This window comes from Panthera leo, chromosome E2 (genome assembly GCF_018350215.1).
Source record: "Panthera leo isolate Ple1 chromosome E2, P.leo_Ple1_pat1.1, whole genome shotgun sequence".
NCBI classification, from domain to species: domain Eukaryota; kingdom Metazoa; phylum Chordata; class Mammalia; order Carnivora; family Felidae; genus Panthera; species Panthera leo.
The window spans coordinates 4,890,872-4,909,123 of NC_056693.1; the positions used below are offsets into that span (position 1 = coordinate 4,890,872).

General features: G+C 40.8%; 1 protein-coding gene across 1 annotated transcript in view; it reads right to left on the minus strand.

Moving 5' to 3' along the window:
• LOC122208819 (zinc finger protein 679-like) overlaps positions 1 to 18,252 on the minus strand; it is a 123,860-nt gene that overhangs the window by 68,529 nt on the left and 37,079 nt on the right. Inside the window, exons 2-3 of the mRNA XM_042920277.1 lie at positions 1,058 to 1,184; positions 467 to 559 (exon numbers count right to left, since the gene is read on the minus strand). Coding sequence (XP_042776211.1) covers positions 467 to 559; positions 1,058 to 1,184 — 220 coding nt within the window. The remainder of the gene's footprint in view (positions 1 to 466; positions 560 to 1,057; positions 1,185 to 18,252) is intronic.

Below are 18,252 nucleotides of genomic sequence, written 5' to 3' on the forward strand. Positions count from 1 at the left end.
ACTTAAGATTAAATCCTCTGTAACTTTGGAAATCCTAAACCAGAAAACATGAGATCTCTGTCTCCAGTGTTCTCAAGGCTTCTGCCTCAAACCCCAATGGGCCCACCACTACCCTCACACACTTATCACAAGCAGCAAAACACAATTTAGAAATGACTTAGCATAGAGTTCCTCAGAAATACAGAGAGATCTTCTAGGGCTCTCACAGCAATGGAGAAGCTCTCAGATTATGGAGGTCCTCACCATGGATATGGTGGACCTTCCCTGGAGCTGAAGGAGACTCTTCGGAGAATCAAAGACATGATGTGTTAGAGAGCAGATGTCCCTCTGTGAGAGGGGAAGACATAAAACTCGGCTTTACAAATGAATTTCCATTCAAGGAGAGCTACCTGAACAACATTGTAAGATCCATCTTCCTCCTTCACATTTGGACCTCACCTGTGTCGTGTGCTTCACTCCCACCTACCTGGGTGTGAGGCTACTGTCTCTTTTCTCTTCACACCCCACAGCTCCTTCTTTTGCTCCAAAACGATGACCAGGTCTGGTTTTGACACAAGACCTGTTTATCAGAACGAAGGAATATAATTATTGCTGGAGTTTCTACCTTTCAACGCGGTAATGTACTCAGCAGACAACAGGGACATGGGAGAATTCTAAAAATTGATTTCCCAAACACTGTTGCACAAGAAAAAGTCCCTTTACAACATGCAGGAGGACTTTCAAACATTCACATCATGGCCTGCCTTCCAAGTGCTACCAATACAATAAGGAGTAAAAGTTGGAGTTTAAGATGTGGGCCATACCGTCTTATGCCACTCAATGTTTAGAATTGCCATTTATCTACAAAAATGATGATGGTACCTTTAAAAGATAGGAGGCCAAAGCTGAAAGGGAAATATCATGAAGATATTTCTCTATGTCTACAAATCCCCATTTCTTTCCCTTGCTGCAGGCATCTGAGTCCCAGTCATATAAAGGGGGAGCTTCCAAGAGACTCTTCAAGGGAAGGAACAAAACCTGAGCAGGGTTTGGGAAATCTAGAAGGAGATATCCTCACCCAAGAAGAGGAGGTGTCGATAGGTCTCTAACATCACATCTCTGTACAGTTCCCTCTGACTGTGATTCAGACATCCCCACTCCTCCTGAGAGAATTCGATGGCCACATCCCTGAAGGTCAGCAGTGTCTGCAATAAAAACCACAGTTATGAAGTGGCCATTGGCAGAGTTCATAATGGCACCTAAGAGGCAAGAGGGAGTTAATGTCACCAGCTAGACTCCAAGAGTTGTTCTTCACCGCTTACCTACTTGTACCCACAGACCATACTCCATCATTTTACTTCACCTCTTTTTTCTACCTTGTCTTTTACTTCTGGCAAACACCCTATGGGCACAGTCTCCTGTCATGGAAACAGAAAACATACAACAACATGTAACAACCGCCGTAAGGAAGAGCTTGGGCATGGCAACTTTGCGCTTAACCCCTGACTCATACCTATGCAGATGGACGACTGGGTTAACTCATGGAGTGAGGACAGTTACCTTGACCCCCGTGTAATACCAAAATCTCCACCCAAGGGGGAGCACAAACCTCATTTACATAACACATAGTGTATGTACGGAAGTGTTCTCCTAAGGCATGTGTGCCACCTTATGCCCAGTTCAGAGAAAATGACATGGCTCCACTTCCTAATTGTCCACCCAAATCTTAAATAAAAGGAAATGATCACGCCCCTCCCTCTTGCTCTGTGCATCTCTCCTTTGGAAGTTATTCCCCCTGATCTGCTTATTGGCTGCAAATCAAGGTTCCTGTCTGTGACAACCTCACGTGCTGCACTTTCTATCTACGACTCTATTATCTTTGAGGATTTTAACACACAAACATGTCAAGTATGTGAATCTTGTTTTCATTTTCTGAAAATATAAAGCATCACCACCTGGTGATGAGACCCTTTTGGTGGCAGAACATCAAGGGGACAGATGACTCTTTCTACTCATAGAAACTCCCACATGTTATCAACTCTAAAGACAGCTGCCTTGCCTTTCCAACTCCTACTAAATTCTCCACTGGCCAACCTCCACTCATCGGTAGGAACTGATTCAGCAGGAAGAAGCTACTGAAGAGGAGACCTTCCATCTTTAACAACCTTAGAGATGTAAGGGTGTAATTCGTTCACGTGGGGAAATGTAGCTCCAATTAAATTTCCTTACACCTTAGAGCCAATGATAGGCACCTGAGACATGCAGGATATGCCCTTCCTCAAGGAATCATAGCTGCTTTCATGCCTCAATGTTTAATTTTTATTAAATACTTGCAACAGGCAGAGTATGACATTCCTTTATCAATGGGCTTCAAGGTAAGTGTAAGGAAAATTAATGGAAGCTACATTTTTTTGGCTTGGTTCTCCTCACCAGAAACTACAAGCAAAGAGAAACCCAGAAGAAAAGAAGAAAGAAGTTTCCAGCTGAAATGTGATGCTTCTGCACATCACTCAGTAAATCTAAGATCCTTAGCAAAGATAGGGGGGGAAAGATCAACGTCATAGGGGAGAAATCTGGCAGAGTGAACCAGGCCAGTTAAAGAAGTGAACACAAAGTGTAAGGAAACAAATTGCTATCAGTGCCTAAGACATACCAAAGGACACATGATCCCTGGTGTGTTCTGTTGGCCCCCAAACAGTAAATCTGATTGTCAGTCTAATTATGAGAGAATACAGTGGATTTATACAAACTTCAATCACATATACTTTCAGTAAAGGGTGCTTTGAGGCAAATAGGCTTGAGCACCAGATTGTAGAGGAGTCCACAGGGGCCACCTGGCTGAAGAGAGGAAGGCCCAACAGATGACCTGCCTTAAAATATCTATAGGTCCTAACAAACTAACAAATGGGTACTTACAACCCCTTTGTAACCCATTACAACCCAGGCAGAATTACCACATGAGGGAAAATTCCATAAGTTACCATACATACACATCTTCCCCCTGCAAAATTAGCCCCAAGTCACTGCCTCAAGGCAGGAGCCTCTCCTCTGCTGTCCTGCCCACCACTCCCTTGAGGTGTGTTCATAAATCTAATGTCTTATTCTGCCACACGTGAATTATTTTCACCACTCATGCCTTTGGCTTCCACAGGATCATCGACCCGTATTTGGGAGCCCCATCTGAATGGGAGAAACACCACATTTAGATGGCTGTTTCCCTGTCCTATAATGTCTAGTATATTTTAAACAGAGTATCTTTTCCACATTTTACACCAAGACTGCTCCCCCCACCCCCCGATTTTTTAACTTTCAAGTTATTCAGGCCTCATATCCATCCTGTGTTTTTTTGCATTTATTATTTGGTACAAAAAGGTCGTTTTATTATAACACAGAGGACCTGTGGGCACCAGGATCCACAGTGGGGTTGTGAAGAGTGATTATGCAGCCAGGGGAGGGAAAGGCAAAAGGGAGGTCTCCAGAAGGATTCCCATATGCTTAAGAGGACTCCTAAGATACTGGGGGCCTTGTATTTTTCATTTTCTTAATCTTGCTCTACAGACAGGTACTAAATGGGGAACTAAAGGGGAATGGTTCTCCTCGACTGAAATCCCACCACCAGACCCCATCAGCAACAGGAATCTTGGACTCAACCTCTTCCCCTTTGGCTCTGTCCTAAAGGGATTATTTGCAATAGTTGCAGGACTTTACCCCAAAGTGACAAGTGTTGACGTCCTAGTGAAGGCTTGTTTGAGAATACAGAGAAGATTCCTGCTTATAGGGGGGAAGAGTTCTAAAGACCTAACCTTGAGTATCGTTCCTGAGAAGGTTGTAAAGCTTTGGTGAAAACATAAGGCAGAAACACCAAACACAGGAAACCAACATAGGCGATTTCTAAATGCATGGAATTTTAGGGGGAAAAGATGACACGGCCTCCGACCTGGAACACCAGGCTTACCTGGGAGCTGGGCATTTCTTCTTCTTTCCCCTCGTCCTCTAGCTTTCTTTCTCAGAAGGTATCGGTGGAGAAATCACACATGCATCAGGAGAAAATGCCCTTAAAGGCACCAACAGAACGTCTTCACCAGAGAAGTGATCACTGGCAGGCGGGACTTTGAAATGCAGAAGGACAAAACTTCCTAGTTTTTTGTGTCAGGAGTTTTTCAGAAATGGAGACTACGTATTTGGTGCCCAATCTCTGAGTTTTCCTTCTATAGTTCCAGTGGCTTCCACTCCCTCAGACACCCACAAATTCTGCTACAGCATAGGAAGAGTGTGCTGCGCAGACCTAATCCTCCCACACTCATGTAGACGAGACACCATTACCTCTCCTTGAGCAAAAGCCACAGTCAAATCTCATAAATTAATGGGAAGCCTTGCCAACTGACTCTGGCCTCAGGTAGAATCACCTGGAGCACTTCATTAAGTCAACACTGTTGTTTCCAACCACAACAATTGACAGAATCTGAGGAGGGGGGCAACAGCAATGGTCGGTTTGAAAATCCACACAGGATCCCTTTGGAAACCATTTTAGGAAGTAAGGAAGGCTATGGTTATTCAGATTTAAACCCATTTCTTCTTCTCTGATCAGTTTCCGGATATTGGAAAAAAGAGAGTGACAAATTTAAGAGCCAAACACACCTTGAGCTCTTTAGCCAACCTTTTCCATGTCATCCTAATTCCCAATGACAGGGCTCCAAAAGCCACAGGCATCTTCCTAGTCCTCCCTGTCAATTGACTTGGAGAAACTACTCTGTTCCTTGGGAATAAACTTGTCTCTGTCCTTATTGACATCTGAGCTACATTCTTAGTATTCCAACCCAATGCTACCAGCAGCCCCTGCCTCAGAGAACCAAAACAATTCAAAGAATATAGGTCTTCAATACATAGCAATGGGTCCCTGTCTATGAACTTTTTCCTTTGTGTCTAGACTTTTGAACATTACACACCCATTTCTCCTTAGTTTATCTGCCCCAATTCATTCACTGGACTGAGATTTCTTTGGGAAATGTCATGCCAGAATTTCTTTTCCCCAAAAAGTGGGAAAATCTAGAATTTGACAGTAGTAACCACATTTGGAAACAAGAGGAGATAAATGATATTTCAACGTGTTTTCTATGCTCTGTCTGTGATGGCACTTCAGGTGAGGTTAGTGGAACTGATCATTTAGTCCTATTGGATGACCTACCAACCATCTTGTGATGAAAATGTTGAAGTGATATTGGCACGATCCACAGTGCATCATGCATCAAGTTTCACATAGATCCCTCAAAGTCTTTGTCCAGAATTAATCATTACCCTATAAGTAAAGAAACCCGACCGGGCATCAAACACATAATAGTGGATTACAAAACTCAGCCCCTAGATCAATGGTCATGCTCGAGAAATATTTGGCCACTGCTGCAATGAAGGCCAGGACCGGGTACCATGGTAGACTGGGTTGGGGGGGGAGAGCGCAGGGGGTGGAGGAGCTCCTTTGGGGAGGAGGAGGGGTCCTAGGGGGAAGGGGATTCCTGGGAAGGAGAGTCCTGGCAAGGGAAGGGTAGATCAGGAGGGAAGTAGTTCCAGTCCCTGTATCACCCCTATTGTACCTGTGAGAAAACCCGAAGGCTGAGGATGGAAGTTTGATTAGGACCCTTGAGCAATAAATAACGTTATCTGTCTGTATCCTGTTGTTCCCAACATTCATGCACTAGTGACATCGATTCCTACTGAAGACCAATTTTTCCCTGAAACTGGCCCATGTAGTCCTTTTAAAAAGAGTCCATTTGATAGGGATAGCCAGTATCTTTTCCTTTACATGGGAGGAAAGGCAATACACCTGGGCAGTAATGCCTCAGGGTTCCACAGAGGGTCCATCCTATAGGTGACAATCTTAAGGCTATATTGGATGATAGTAAGTTTTCTGCAGGCTTTCCTCTGTTATAGTATGCATATAATTTTGTTCTCTGCTCCCCTTCTCAAGATTCTTGGCATGACACCAGCATACACCTGTGAAAGCTTGTGGTTTTTAAAGAGACATCAAGTGTCCAAAGAAAAATTGCAGTTTGCTCAAAACCAGCGTGGGTATTTAAGGCACTTGCTGTCAGACAAGGACTAGGTTTCAACGCATCCTGAAAATCAAAAATCTACAACTAAGTACCAATTCTGAGGCTTTCTGGGACTGTTTGGTTTGTGCTGAAATTCTATTCCAAAATTCTCTCTTATAGCTCAAAGTGTATGTGCTTTACCAAAAAAGGACAAACTTAACCCTATCATTTGGAAAGATGGGGATGACATAGTAATTGAGACTTGAATGAAAAGTCTAAATCTATTAAAAAACAAAACAAAACAAAAAAAACTTCTCAAAGTCAACACCCAAAAAAACAAGCAACCCAGTTAAGAAATGGTCAAAAGACATGAATAGACACTTTTTCAAACAAGATATCCAGATGACTAACAGACACATGAAAAGATGCTCAACATCACTCATCATCAGGGAAACACAAATCAAAACACTGATGAGATATCACTTTCTACCTGTCAAAATGGGTAAAATTAACAACACAAGAAACCACAGGTATTAGCAAGGATGAAAAGAAGAGGAGCCCTGTTGTACTGCAGGTGGGAATGCAAAGTGGTGCAGCTGCCATTCAGGAGAACAGTAGATGAGGTTTTAAAATTACTAAAAATGGAATTGGAGGTGCTTGGGTGCTTCAGTTGTGGAGTTTCTAACTTGATTTTGCTCAGGTCTTGATCTCATGGGCATGGGTCAAGCTCCACATGGGGCTCCACAGTGAGTATGGAGCCTCTCTCCCCCTCCACCACTCACACTTGTTCACTCTCTATCGCTCAAATAAATACACATTAAAAGCAAAGAATAATTTAATTTCTGTCCATGGTGGCCAAAATAAGATACTTGTATGATTTTACTCTTCCTAAATTTCCTAAGACTTCTTTTGCAGACTCTCACATCCTCTAGACAGGATGATGTTCCTCACACCTCAGATATTTTGTGTTTAGGACTCACTTATGGTTTTCCTGCTATGCATGTGCAAGCTGAGGGGCCAACCTATTGTAGGAGTAGTACCACAAGTAGATCGTCTCCTGAAATAACAGCTACCCCAAGCATCCTTGTCCTAGGGAGCATCTTTGTAACCTTTATACCCAAACTCCCCCATCTCATGAGAAAAATGTAGTGTGTTGTTCTTTCTGTCAGTCATTTATATATTCATGTTTCCAAGAGTGTTATGTTCAATTACATGTCAGTGACGTTGTAAGTAAAATCGTGAATAAAGTAATGTATTCTAGGGATGCCTGTGTGGCCCAAGGTGGTTAAGCCTCTGAGTCTTGATCTTGGCTAAGGTGATTTCACTGTTTGAGGTTCGGCCCCAATCAGGCTGTGCACTGATGATGTGGAGCCTGCTTGGGATTCTGTCTTCCCTTCCCTGTCCCCTCCCCTTCTTGTGCTGGAAGTCTCTCTCTCTCAAAATAAATTAATTAAAATAAACTACGAAAAAATGTAATCTATCTAGCAAAAAATAATAAATTACAGGCATAAAATAAAACCTTTCATAATTATCATATAAGCAGCTCTACAATTATTTTGTTAATGGTTCCGGCAAAAAGGCCAGAGTCTTAGCAGTAATATAAGTTTTTCCTGTAATAATGAAGAAACACTTGAAATTATCTTTGAGTGTGTATCTTTCAATATGATACATTATAGTTTCCCAATTTATCTGCATGTGGAGTTTGAAAACTGTTGCACAAAGACAGTTTAAAGGTTAGAAGGTCCTTCAAGAAACAGGGCTAAGGGAAATTTTTTCTGAATTGTAATGCAACTGACCACAGGTGAAGCTATAGGGAAAGCTAGGTTTTAGGGAATGCAGACATTGCAGATCAAGTGGTGAACATTGTGCCTTGTGTCCTAGGAGAAATGCTGACGTCTTGATAGATGAAATGCTCAAGGAATTCCATTAGCATTTTTTTTCTTTTTTTTAAATTTTTTTTAACATTTATTTATTTTTGAGACAGAGAGAGACAGAGCATGAATGGGAAGGGGCAGAGAGAGAGGGAGACACAGAATCGGAAGCAGGCTCCAGGCTCTGAGCCATCAGCCCAGAGCCTGACGCGGGGCTCGAACTCACGGACCGCAAGATCGTGACCTGAGCCGAAGTCGGACGCTCAACCGACTGAGCCACCCAGGCGCCCCTCCATTAGCATTTTTAAGTGTTTTCAGTCATAAGTGTAATAGTGAACTGCCTGGGAAAGAAGAAAATGCAGGTGGATGTGTCAGCTGATACATATAAAAAGAATGCTGGTAGGTAGTCAATAATGAATAGACATTTCCAGGCTGAAGACCTGAAGTGGATAGGTGTGCTGAAGTTCACTTGGTCCATATTGAGCTTTAATGTCAATTGACTCTTTTGAAAAGAAACAGGTTACAAGGATAGTCTTTGCCAGTCTCAATTTTCTTAAAAATGTTAGTTTATTGATTTTGAGAGAGAGAGAGAATGGGAGACAGAGAGAGAGAGAGCAAGTGAGAACCAGGGAGGGGCAGAGAGAGAGGGACAAAGAGAATCCCAAACAGACTCTGTGCTGTCAGAGCAGAGCCTGATGTGCGGCTTGATCTCACATACCCTGATCTCACAAACAAAACCAAGACATGCTCAACCAACTGAACCACCCAGTCTCATGTCAATTTCTTAGTTCAGCCTGAACAACCAGAAAGGGACAGGAATTCTGACACCCCCAAAAGGGGATAGGACATTCTTGCTCCATGGGAGTTTCAGGAGCCAACCCATTCATGACCCTGCTTTCCATTTCTGAACATCTAGAAGTTTCAAGCTTTAAAAAGTTAATATACATAGACTTTGTGAAATGGAAAGAGGACCCAGCAGTGCCTTCAACTGTTGCTATTTTGACCTTGGTCTGTACTTTCTAACTGATTCCATTCTTCTTTCCACATCAGCATTTAGCTCAGGAAGAAGCCCCAGCAGGCAAAGCATCCCAGGTTGGGAAAGGAAACTACCCCCTCCAGCAACAGGCACTGCCCTGAGCCAGCAAGACCCCACATGCCTCACAGCAGTGCAGTGATTGGCCTGACCTTCCCCACCTTCATGCACCACCACCCTTCATCCTACATTTTCTTTATATAAACCTGGAAGGATTTTCGGCAGGTTGGGGACAGTGTTTGAGGTGTTGGTCACCTCTCTTCTCAGTGTTGGCCTCCGTGAAGAAAATCTTCTTGTTTTATCACCACTCATCCCACTGCTGTTCTTGCCTTCTCTGGGGGACCCACACAGACCAGGTTTGGCCACTTGCCACTGACAAAATCCAAAGGCAGAGAGATGAGAGGTGGTGAAACACGAGAGGTAGTTATTTCAGGGAGGCTGACACTGCAAAGATGGCTGAATAATGTCTCAAAGACTGTCTCCAAAGTGCTGGATACACTTCCAGGTGTATGGAAGGGAAAAGGGGAGAGGTGGGTGGAGGGGCAAAAGGAGTCAGGACCTGCAGGTAGACAGTGAAGTCTGTCATTGTCTAGGGTAGGGTCTTTCTGGCTCAGGGTAGTCCTTGAGGCTTGAGGGGTAATTCCAGTTCCCCTGAGGGATACTTTGTCCTCAGGGTCTTCCTCCTGAGCCAGGAGACAAGCTGGAAGGAACCCAGTGAGCAAGTTTGAGGTCAAAATTGAGGCAGCAAAAGTCCTCTGTCTTGCCCTTGGATTTGGACAGCCATGAGTGGCAGAACTGGGTCTGTCTGGGGTCACTGGAACCAGGTGCTCCTGTACCCTTGGGTCCTGCTTACAAAGTCATTACCACAATCTAGCCAATAAACATATCCCTCATCTCCCATTGTTAATATGTGTGTGTGTGTGCGTGTGTCTTGAGAACACTTCCAATAGCCTCTCTTAGCAAATCTCAAGGGTACAACACACTAGTATTAAGCACACTCACCGAGGTGTAAACATTCACTGCTCACACATCCTGCATTAGTAGTGCTTTTTGCCACTTGACCAACATCTAAACATTTCCCCCATCCTCAGCCCCTGGCAACAAACTTGCTAATCTTTAATAATATTGCCATTTTTAAGATTTGCGTGTATGTGATTTCATACAGTATATATTTTTCTGTATGTGGTTTATTTAACTTAACAAAGTATCCTCTAGCAACCTCTAAGTTGCTGTCAATGGAAAAATGTCCTTTTCTGAGGCTGATACATATGCCAAGAATAAATTAGGTGAAGGACATCTACTAGGAAGGAGTTAATAGCAGAGATGAACATTTAATTTTTATTTATTGTAAAGTTTATTGATTTATTTTGAGAGAGAGAGAGACAGAGAACGAGCAGGATTGGAGCAGATAGGGAGACAGAGGATCTGAAGTAGGCCCTGTGCTGACAGCAGAGAGCCCGATGTGGGGCTCAAACTAACCAGCTGCTAGTTCATGACCTAAGCCAAGGAGGGACACTTAACTGACTGAAACATTCAGGTGCCCCCAGCGATGAACCATTTATAAAATGTTATCTGCGTGGCAGTGCAAACATGTTTGATAAACATTTGCTCTTTCCTTTTTCATTGAATGTAAATGTAGTTCCTCCTTCTTGAGATGTAAAGCCGTACTCCCTTCTCCTTCATTCCAAATGGCATATAAGCCTCGATTGCCTATCTTTGAGCCTAACATCTTTGAGGTTCCCATAATCAAGAAATTATTTTTTTTTCTCTCTTCTGAACTTGCCTGATGTCAGTTTAATCATTAGACTGACCAAAGAATAGAGAACAGATGAAGGAAAATGTTTTCTTCTCATACACATTCATTCTGTTGTTGAAAACTGACCTCTGTTCTTCAGAGCTAAAATATAATGTGAAGACAGAGTTTGGAAAAAGATGTGAGTCAGGAGTTGAGCTCAAACTGGATGTGTATAAGCTCTTTCTCTGAGAAGACATTACTTTTGTATAGTTTCTGTTTTCATCACAGGAGGCTGTCCCCATAGGGTGTTTTGCCCGAAGTAAAAGATAAGGTGGAATGAAGAGATTATATGTGGGACTATGGTCAGTGGGTACAAGCAGGTAAACAGTGAAGGTCAGGTCTTGGTGTCTAGCTGGTGACATTAACTCCCTGTTTCATCTTGGGTACCATTATGAATGCAGCCTATGGCCACTTGGTAACTGTCATTTTTATTGCAGGGACTGTTGACCTTCAGGGATGTGGCTATAGAATTCTCTCAGGAGGAGTGGGATGCCTGAACCAGTCAGGGGGGAACTGTACAAGGATGTGATGTTAGAGACCTATGGACACCTCCTCTTCTTGGGTGAGGATAACTCCTTCCAGACTTCCCAAACCACACTCAGGGTTTTGTTCCTTCCTTTGAAGACTGTCTCTTGGAAGCTTCCTCTTTGCATGACTGAGATTCAGATCCCTGCAGTAAGGGAAAGTAGGGGTTTGTAGATGTAGAGAAAAATCTTCACGATGTTTCCTTCTCAGCTGTAGATTCCCCTTCTTTAATGTAAGATCATAATTTCTGTAGTTTACTGGTAATTGTAACCATTGACTGGCGTAAAATGGTATTGCCCACTTAATCTCCATTTGCTACTCATTACTGTAGTGGTAGTACTTGGAAGTGGAGGTCAAGATCTGAACACTGCAAATCCCTCCTGCATGTTATAAAGGGGTTGTTTGGCAACAGCTTTTGGGAAATCATTTTCTAGAATTCTACAATGTCCTCTCTTCTCTACTGAGTACAATATTGGGTTGAAAGGTAGAATTTTCAGCAATACTTAGATTCCTTTTTTTCTGATAACCAGGTCTATTGTTTCAAAAACAGACCTGGTCATTTTTTTTTTTTTTTTTTTTTTGGAACGACAGAGGGAGCTCTGGGATGTCAAGAGAAAGGAGACAGTAGCCTCACACCCAGGTAGGTGGGAATGAATGAAGCAAATGACAGAGGTGAGGTCCAAATAGGAAGTAGAAAGATAGACCTTAAAATGTGGTTCAAGTAGGCTCCTTGAATGGAAATTAGTTTGAGAAGCCTAGTTTTATGTCTCTCCCTCTCACAGTGGGACATCTGTTTTCTAACAAATCATGCTCTTACATTCTCTAAGGATTCTCCTTCAGCCCACTGGTGGTCCATCACATCCACAGTGAGGGCCACAATACCCTGAAAACTTCTCCATCGCTTTGAGGGCCCTGGGGAATTTTCTGTACTTCTGAAGAACTCTATGCTAAGATATTTCCAATTTCTCTGCCTCCTGTGAGAAGTGTCTCAGGGTAGTGGTGGGCATACTGGGGGGAGCGGGGGTTGGGGTCCAAATCCCAGAAACACTGGAGACAAGTATCACATGATTTCTGTTTTATGCTTTCCAATGTTACTGAGGCTTTAATCTTAATTGTACCAAATTGGGATTCAGTAATTTCATCAGATAACAAAGCACCTTCCTAAAATGAGAAAATCTTATCTGTTATTTCACATCAGAAGTTCATTTTTCTTTGTATGAACTAAAATAAGAAATTTCCAATCTGTGTGTCCCATTTCTCAATGGTGAAATAATTTGTTTATCCTAACATTCATAACTAAATTAATGCCATAGGTAAACTAGAATATTTAGAACTTAGAACTTGCAGCCTATTATTAAGTCTCAATGGTTACCTTCTTTCTTAATAATTTCATCATTTTCATATTTTGTGTTATATAAAGTTCCTGTAACTTTGTTATAAATGTTTTCACTTTCTGAGTACTTATATAAGAGATTCATTTCTGATTAGATCAAAGTTGTAACTTGGGCATGTGCTTTATGAGCTATGAGGTAGATAATTAGTAAAAGTTTTACATTTAGAAAAAAGTCTTAATCATAAATGTAATTTTACTTCACAATAAATTAATAACTACTTTTTTTTTCTATTTTCCTCAGAATGTATCTGGATTTAAGCATAAATATTTTTTTGTAAAGTGACTGTCAGCCTAGTTTTCAACTTTGATGGTTTTTATTTAGAAATGAAAGGGTTCTGGGGCGCCTGGTTGGCTCAGTCTGTTGAGCGTCTGACTTCGGCTCAGGTCATGATCTCACAGTTTGTGGGTTCGAGCCCCACATCAGGCTCTGAGCTGACCGCTTGGTCAGAGCCTGGAGCCTGCTTCAGATTCTGTGTCTCCTTCTCTCTCTGCCCCTCCCCTGCTCATGCTTTGTCTCACTCTCTTTCTCAAAAATAAATAAATGTAAAAAAAAAAAAAAAAGAAACGAAAGGGTTTTGCTTGGGGCACTTGGGTGGCTCAGTCGGTTAAGCCTCCCACTCTTGATTTCATCTCACATCATGATCTCAGTGTTCCTGAGGTTGAACCCCTGTCAGGCTCTGTACTGAAAGCATGGAGCCTGATTAAGATTTTCTCTCCCTCTCTCTGCCACTCCCCTGCCCTCATGTGTGTGCATATTCTTTCTCTCTAAATAAAGAAATAAACATTTTTTAAAATTAAAAAGGCTTTTGTTTGCTTGATTCTACAGAATGGATTTTACCCTTGGTAAAATGCACTTTTGATTCAGTTTCCTTGTTTTTATTTTAAGTTTATTTATTTTGAGAGAGAGAGAGACAGAGACAGAAAATGAGAGGGGGAGGGGTAGAGAAAGGAAGAGAGAGAATCCTATGCACGCTCTGCGGTTTGCAATGAGTTGAGCACAAGGCTCAATCTCAAGACCCTGAGATCATGACCTTAGCTGAAGTCAAGAGTCGGACGCTTAACCAACTGAGCCACCCAGGTGCCCCACTTTGCTGTGTTTTATCGTGGACTTTGCGTGAGTACTCCCCACAGGTAGTAGTTTGTAATCTTCTATATTTGTAGCGTTTTCCTTTGCCTTTCATAACCTGTAAATGCTGGTATGACAGAGTCTTTTCATAATCTCCCTTTTCACTCCCTGGAAATGCTTGAGGAGATTTCAAGTACTTTGTCATTAAATGTTTCTATGAACTATCTAGTGAAGTCACTGGCACAGGACTTTTCCTTTTTGGGAGTTTGTTTATTACATTTTTAATCTACTTGGTAGTTGTAAATCAGTTGAACTTTTCTTGAGTGAGAGAGCAAGTGAGTCGGGGAGAAAGGCAGAGGGAGAGAGAGAGAGAATCCTAATCAGGCTTCATGCTCAGAACAGAGCCCTGCATGGCACTCCATCACATGTCTCTAAGATCATGACTTGAGCCAAAATTGAGAGTTGGACCCTTAACTGACTAAGCCACCTGGGCTCCTCTGACATTTTTTTCCCTCCATGATGGAGTTACATAGGTTATACCTTTATTTGAAATAGATACTTTTTTTTTGATACCTATTTGTTGGCATAAAATTATCCTTTGTCTCTCTTATAATTATTTTTATTTCTATGCTATCACTTGTACTGTATCTTGTTTTAGTTCTTCCCTTCTGATTTTAAGTGATCTTCACTTTTTCATTCTTACTTGAGTTATATGTCTACAAGTTTTGTTGCTTATTTCTCTTTTTTAAAAAATTTTTAATGTTTATTCATTTTTGAAAGACAGAGTGCAAGCAGGGGAGGGGCAGAGAGAGAGAGGGAGACAACGAATCTGAAGATCTGAAGCAGGCTCCAGGCTCTGAGCTGTCAGCGCAGCTCGTAAAACCACGAGCAGTGAAATCATGACCTGAGCCAAAGTCAGATGCTTAACCCACTGAGCCACCCAAGGTGCCCCTGTTGATTATTTCTGAACGTGAACTCCTCCTATTGTTTTCTCCTATTTTTGCTGTATCTTATTGTCTTAATTTCTGTTTTCTGTTTAAATTTCCTTCCTTCTACTAAATTTGGGCTCATATGGTACTTTTCCTGATTATTTGAGGTGTAGGAAAGTGATTTGTGCTACACCATGAAATACTACAGAATGATCTATTAGGCTATGTCTTCAGTACATTGTGTGTGAGTTTCTGTGTCACAGAAGAATGAAGTCCTGAAGATTCCTTCTCAACCATTTTTCTGACATTTTCTGACTTATTTTAAGGTTGTATATTAGAGGTTCTCAATGCATTCATCTGAGAGTAGTAAAAGTGGAATGATTTTACTTTTCTGATATTTCATATCTTTCAGCTGTATCTTCACATGGCACCTCAAGCTTCCTGACAAAGCGATGCATAGAAGCTCCTTTAGAAAAAGTGTCACTGGGTACATATAAACATTGTACCCTTGATAATTTACACTTAATGTTAAACTGGGACAGCGATGGAAAGAGTGAAGTGCATCAAAGATATAAGGAAGGACACAGCCAAATCGAGTCGACTGCCCAAAATAAGAACTTCACTGCTGAAACTGGTGAAGGATATAACACATTTTGGAAAACCTCCCCTTTTATGTCCTCTACTTGTGCAAAGCAGTGTGTATCCGTAAGCACAATCTCAAATCAAATATTCAAATATACATATTTGGGCAAAGAAACTTTGGAGCATTTGGAGAATTACCTCATCCATACTAAAAATAATTACTTGAACCAACTTGAAAATAGAATTGTATTGACCTTTCAGTCAAGTGTTTCTAAAAATCAGATATTTAAAAATGAAGAAAAAAGGTCTAAGTGGTATCAATTTGGGAAGTGCTTCACTGAGGAGGTGGCCCTACAAAATAACCCTAGCATTTTCAATGGGGATAGAATTGCTCAATGCAGTGAATCTGAGAAAAAAATTTAACCAGGGCTCACATGTTAAGAAACGTCTGAAGACCCATTTGCAGGACAACCATTTTGAACGTAATAAAGGTCAGGAAGACTTTTATCAAAGATCCAAACTTATTATACATAAGAGTATGCATATTGGAGAAAATCCTCATAAATATAAGGAATGTGGGAAAGCTCTGAAGCAGTCCTCCAATACTGCTGATCATCAGAGGACTGGTGTGGGAAAAAAAAAACATATAGATGTAATAAATCTGGAAACACGTTTTTGTCAAACATCAAGACTAAATACATGTAAGACAATTGGTACAGGTGAGAAAGGGTACATTTGTAAGGAATTTGGCAAAACCTTTGACAGGCACTCAACACTGTCTCAACACTGCAAATGGATACTACAGAGAAAATTTACAAATGTGAAGAATGTGGTAAAACCTTTAAGGATGGGTCATCACTCAGTGGACATAGGTGAATCCATAACAAGGAGAGACATTAAAAATGTCAAGAATGTGGCAAATCCTTTACCAGGTACTTAGGCCTTAATGAACAACACAGCATCCATACTAGAAAGGAACCTTATAAATGTAATGCATGTGGCAAGGCCTTTAGCCAGCACTCACACCTTATTCAACATTACAGAATTTGCACTGAGAGAAATATTACAAATATCGAGAATGTGGAAAAGCCTTTAGCCAGCACTCAGACCTTACTCGACATCACAGAATTCAAACAGGAGAGAAACCTTACCAATGTAAGGAATGTGGGAAGGCCTTTAACCAATGCTCATACATTACTACACATCAGAGAATCCATACTGACAGAAACATTTTAGAGAATGTGGCAAGGCCTTTAGCCAGCACTCATGCCTTACTGAACATCACAGAATTCATAATGGAGAGAAACCTTATCAATGTAAAGAATGTGGCAAAGCCTTTAGGTAGAACTCAAGCCTTACTGAACATCACAGGATCCATACTGGAGAGAGACATTACCAATGTAAGGAAAGTGGCAAGGCCTTTAACCAGCACTCACACCTTATTCAACATCACATAATTCATACTTGAGAGAACCTTATCACTTATCACTGATATCACATTAAGTGATATCACTTAATCATTACACTTATGTAATGAGTGTGGGAAAGGCTTTAATCACTGTTCATCCTTTATTTAATATCACAGAATTCATACTGGAGTATATGTGAGAGAACTTTTAAGGACTGCTCAACCCTACTCCACATCACAGAATCCATACTGAAGAGTAATGATACACGTGTAAAGAATGTGGCTAGACCTTAAGCAATGCTAATCCCTGATTCCTTGTCAGAGAATGTTTACTGGAGATGACTTTATAAACATAAAGAATTTGGCAAGCCCTGTAATCAGTATTCAAGCCTCATTCACCATCAAATTTATACTTAAGAGAAACCTTATAAGTGCAAAGAATGTGGTAAAACTTTTCAGAAGGCACAATCCTTACTCAGCATCTCATTGTTCACACTTAGGAGAAACATTACAAATGTAATGAATATGGCAAAACTTTAGCTGGAACTCATAACTTATTCAACATCATAGTTCTCATAAAGGAGGAAAACTCTAAAATGTAAAAAGAATGAACAACCTGTAAACTGGAATTTAATCCTTATTCAATACCCAAAAATGCATGAATCAAACAAACCTAATGAATGAGCAAAGACCTTCTTTATCAATACATACTTTGAAAACGTCATAGAGTACAGAATGGAAAATAACTTGAAAGAAGCATTTAGAAATATATTTAATTGAACATGAAATGTCAATAAACGTCACAGAATTCACAGCAGAAAGCAGTACATCAGCCTATTCAGACATTACATTACATCAAAATACTTATTATAAGGAATAATACGAAGTTAAACGTTTAGATAATGTATATACTATTATGCTTCAAAAGATAGAAGGGCTGGGTTTTTGCATAGGTATAATCAATTTCCATATGTGTTTTTGTTTTACATTAAACCTATTTAAGATTGTGACTAGCAAATATTAATGCATTTCTACTCCCAAATCACTTCAGAATGTTTTTATTCCCAGTGGGTGTGTGAAAGCATGTGGCCGGTTGTTGCTGCATCAAAGATATAAGTGCCATTCTCCCTTAGGTGGGACTCATGCATATCTAGTTTTCCATGGAAGATGAAAGACAATATGTGAAGAAAATCTAAATGGAGATGCTTTTTGTGCATTTACATCTAACCCTGATACAAATGACCATGAAATAGGTGTTCAAAACATCATTCTTCTCCATTTATTAAAACTAAAAACATTTGTGACTATTACAAATAAAATGTTTTACTCGCTGGTCTTTAAGGGAAAGAGGTGTCAATCCACACAAAAAAGTGATGCATCTTCATCCTAACAATAGTTACAAGTAGTCAATATCAATCGAAGTGGTTGAAAGGAAGAAATCTTCACAGATATCAGAAAGAGAATAGACAAATCTTCCTAAAATGACATAGGATTTTTGAAGAATTACTTCAGGTCTGAAAGAGTTTTAGTAGGCAAAATTAAGATGTTCATAACTTATAATAGACTGTCATGTCTTCCTGAATCCTCATGGTACCCAGAAAATGAAAACTCATAATAGATATACAAAAGACAAAGAGAAAAGAAT